This window comes from Mus pahari, chromosome 11 (genome assembly GCF_900095145.1).
Source record: "Mus pahari chromosome 11, PAHARI_EIJ_v1.1, whole genome shotgun sequence".
NCBI classification, from domain to species: Eukaryota; Metazoa; Chordata; class Mammalia; order Rodentia; family Muridae; genus Mus; species Mus pahari.
Genome location: NC_034600.1, coordinates 30427255 through 30431430, shown reverse-complemented (window position 1 = coordinate 30431430; position 4176 = coordinate 30427255). Strand labels below are relative to the sequence as shown.

The 4176-nt window shown below is 45.6% G+C and overlaps 1 protein-coding gene across 1 annotated transcript in view; it reads left to right on the top strand.

Annotated features, from left to right (window-relative positions):
• The window catches only part of Ptcd2 (pentatricopeptide repeat domain 2), a 22441-nt gene that overhangs the window by 2142 nt on the left and 16123 nt on the right, over positions 1-4176 (top strand). Inside the window, exon 3 of the mRNA XM_021208632.1 lies at positions 1237-1366. Coding sequence (XP_021064291.1) covers positions 1237-1366 — 130 coding nt within the window. The remainder of the gene's footprint in view (positions 1-1236; positions 1367-4176) is intronic.

The following is a 4176-nucleotide window of genomic DNA, read 5'->3' as shown; positions in this document are numbered from 1 at the left end:
GCCTCAGTTAAGTTCCTAGCACTCACATTCGGTGACTTAGAACTGCCTAGAATGGACTAGCTTCAACTCTTCTGCTGCCCTCTTGTGGTCTTTGCAGGCAGAAGTGTGCACAAACCTATGTGCAGATGTGCATGCTTGGATAAAATTAAAATATTTCAAACATGTAAAAAGCACTAAAAGTATGAGGTCACCAGTTCTTAGCAGTCTTGCCGCATTCATTTCCTTGTCCTGCAGGTCGATAAGCATATCTAAGACTTCCTCTGGCTTTTGTTGACTTTTTTTTAAAAGACCTCATTGGTCACTGTTGACCTAAGATAGTTTCACATATGTACAGTGACACCCTGCCCACTCTCACCATCACCTCCCTACCTCCCCTTCTAAACCCTCCTCTCACATTCCTGGATATTCAGCTTGCCTTGTGACCCACTGAAATTAACAGTTCTTCAGATACACGCCCAACACTCCTTCCTCTCGCTGCCAGATCCCACTGCGCTGTGTGTTCCCATAGAACCACCACTCTTGAGAGGCCCGGCAGTGCAGAGACATCATAGACAGTGGTGACCTGAAAATGATTCTGTTGCTGAGGAGTGCTAGTGTTTAGAGAACTGTTGCTGTTGTTTGTGGTGGATTTCGTCTTTGTCTTTGTTTTCTTTCTCTCTTTTTTTTTTTTTTAAGATTTTCTTTTTTTAAGATTTTCTCTGCTCGTTGTCTGGGGGTGTGGTTACTTTCTTGCAGCATCGTAGAGACAGGCCGTGAGGATTGCAGAGGAGAAGCTGAATCAAGTGCAAGAATGCAAAATAGTCCTACCATGTGCGGGGCTGAATCCATCGCGAATTTACATCCCCTCCTTCCCTTCTTCGCATCCTGCTCCTTGATAGTTCGAGGGCCTGGCCACACTTATCTTCTCATGAGTCATCTGTAGTTTTATTTGTTAGGGCTGGAATAGTACTTGTTCAAACTTGAGTGTGCCTGAGCATCACCCAAATAGTGCCAGAGGCACTGCTACCCCCTCAGTTTGTGTTTTCCAGAGACTCGGGTGGAATGTGGCCCAGAATTTCCTATGACACGGTGTGCCATACAGACTGTCGTCGGCACTCATTTCTCTAGAGGGAAGCCATGATACAAAATGCCCTCGGTACCTCTTTGCAGTGAGCTGTGGCCGGCTTCCTCTCCCCGAGGTTAGCCTCCTCACAATCCCACCCCTCCTGATGGCCATCGCCCGGTGCTGTCTTCCAGAAATCTACTTCAGGAACTTGGAAGAGAAGTTGACCCAGAACAAACTCATCTTGAAGGAAGAGTTGAAAACGCTGCTGCACCTGTGCCAGTCCCTGGAAGATGTGCAGCTGGCGAAAGCTGTCATTTATAGGTGAGGCGCTTCCTGAGAACCCTGGGGCTTCAGTCACCTCTCACCCTGCCCTTCCCAGAGCAGTCGCCTCTACCCAGGTAACTTCCTGCCATAACACCTGCCATCCACTGTGGACATTGGTCTTTACTCGGGACCAAGCATAGAACAACACCTCATAGACTACCAACACAGTGGTCAGTCCCTCCGGGTACCCACCCCCTAGCTCCTCAGCATACACCAGTGCTTCTCTGCTCACACAGGCAGGTATTTTCGAAGCCTCTTTACTTGGCTAAGATACAGCCTGTTGCTTCCTCTCTGTTAGCACAGAGTAAGCAGCACAAGGCCGCAGAAAGATGGAAACTGCTGAGCCTCAGGGCAGCACCACAAACAGCTCAGCGTCTCCTAGCAAAGGTGATTTGTCCCGCCACACCACAGTTGGATGTAGGGAAAGGGACGCACTGCTGGAGGGAATTGGGGCAGCAGGCACGTGTGAGGAGGACTGGGAATGGCGGAAAGTCTCCTCAGAGCTTATCTGAATAGTTACAGGTTGTCACAGATTTTTATGCAAATGCTTTATGATTTTGTATACTTCAAGTGGCTTTTTATTTGGTTGGTTTTCGAACCAGGGTTTTGCTCTGTAGCCCAGGCTGGCCTTGAACACACGGTTCTCTTGCCTTGGTTTCCCAAGTGCTGCGTTACAAGCATGTAACCACACTAAGCTCCTTTTAGTTCTGGTTATTGTTGTAGAAAGGACAGTATTCTCTAAATTAATACAACATAATGTTAGTCTTAGTATTTGTATGTTAAGGAATCATAATTTAGTGGCACTAGAGTATTCTACCACATAGTAGATATTTTAATCAACTGGTCTCTTGATAGACATCTAAATTACTTCTAGTTTTTCTTTAGCATAACAAATATGGTGAATAATTCTAGAATACTTAAGTATTCTCATCTTTGTTTTGGGTCAAAGAGTATATTAGTTAGTTTTTCATTACTATAACGAAACACGCAAGACAATCTGCATATGGAGAAAGGAGATGATCTTTTATTCACAGTTTTGGACAGTCTAGGACATGACACTGGCATCAGCTTAGCTCTCCTGAAGGTTCTTGACTGTCTCACACTGCGCTGGTCAGTGCTGGTAAAAAGAAATCACTTCTCAAGATAGGAGGCCATAAATCTGAGTGGGACAGACTCGGGCTTTTGTAGTAACTCCTCTAGGACTCGAGGGAGGCACATGAAAAATACTTAACCCTTTTTGAGAGCAATATTCTTAGTTGTTCTGAGGACATCCCATTAGACTCCACATTGGCCAACAAACCAAATTCAAACTATAACGCAGACTGCCAATAAGCCTGCAGATCATGCCAGCAACACTAGTTTTGCTTTGTCATTTGAGAGCCTCTGGTTATTTTTCCCTTATTTTCCTTGTTATTATCCTAAAACCTGCGGATACCTGTAAGAATAGCACAACGGGATAAACAGAATAAAAACTCTTGAGTGTTCTTTCTGCTTTTACATTCACAGCCACATCAGAGTGAGACTACAGTCCTTCACTGATTCATGACACAATGACACAACCCAGTTGCTTTTCTTTGCCACTCTTTGAAGCAGCTGGGCAGGTTGGAAAGTCTGGTCAACCTGTTCACTGTCTTCCTGAGGCCCGCAGCTGGCTGCCAGGAAGGGAGGGCCTGAGCTAAAACAGAAGCTCATCTTTATTGAGCCACGGTGGGGTAAGAACTTCATCCCCTCACAACTTGCATCAGTGCTATTGCATTTACGAGGAGGTTTTAGATCCTCCCATTTACTGGTGTTGATGGACATCAAACCAGGGAAACTTTTGCTTTCTGTTTTTAATGTGGCACAAGTTCCTCATTTACTGAAGTATTTATGGATTTTGAAGATGCCTCACGTTGTATAATAGCTAACATGAAACAGTTGTCATGTGCTTAGCCAACCTTATCCAGTTCTCACAAAACTACTCCAGTTCCTATCTCTACAGATGAGGAGCGGAAGCTCCAAATGGTTGACTTCCGTACAGTCACAGAGTCCATACGCAGAAGGGCTGGGTTTGGACCATCACCCAGAAGGAGTCACTGTCCTCTCCTGTCTTTAATAACTCAGTTCTCGAGTAGAGTAAGGAAGCAGGGCCGGTATCTACCACCACTGTATTTGGCTGTGTGTATGCTTGCTTACACCCCGGCCCTAATGCCACCCCAGCTTTCCGCTGTTGGAATGAATGAGCAGAGGAGGAATGTTTTCTAGTAAAGTCAGCTTTTCCCACTAGTATGTTAAAGTCATTTACATCCTGAAAAGCTGACCTGCGTGTAACCCTTGGTCACCAGATTGTCCTCTTAGGGACCTACAGCAGCAGTGGCTGCTTACTGAAAGTACGTTGTGCTGGTCAGTTTCCAGTGGCTGACTGGCCACCTGTAGAACTTATGCCACACCATAAGATGTCACCACCATTAAAGTTAGCCTCTTCCCAGGACTTACATTTCCAGAAGTGTACCTAATTTTTTTTAACCTAACAGCCATAGCTTATGTAGGCATTTCCCTGAACTTAGAAAAGCAGAGGTGACGTTACAGGTGCCTGTTGGTTGTGTGACATCCTAGATGAGCACAGAGCCACCTCTGAGAGAACAGAACACCTCCCAACTCTCCTCCTTTGGTGTGGGGCCCATTCTAAGGAGCCCCTGCTGCTTGTGCTCCTGGCCCAGGAGGTAGTTGCTTAATCTAGGAGATAATCACAGCGTATATTTTACTTTATTATTTCACAGAGTAAGTTAGAGTTGGCCTCTAACAAAACTTTTGTCATTCCCCCACCC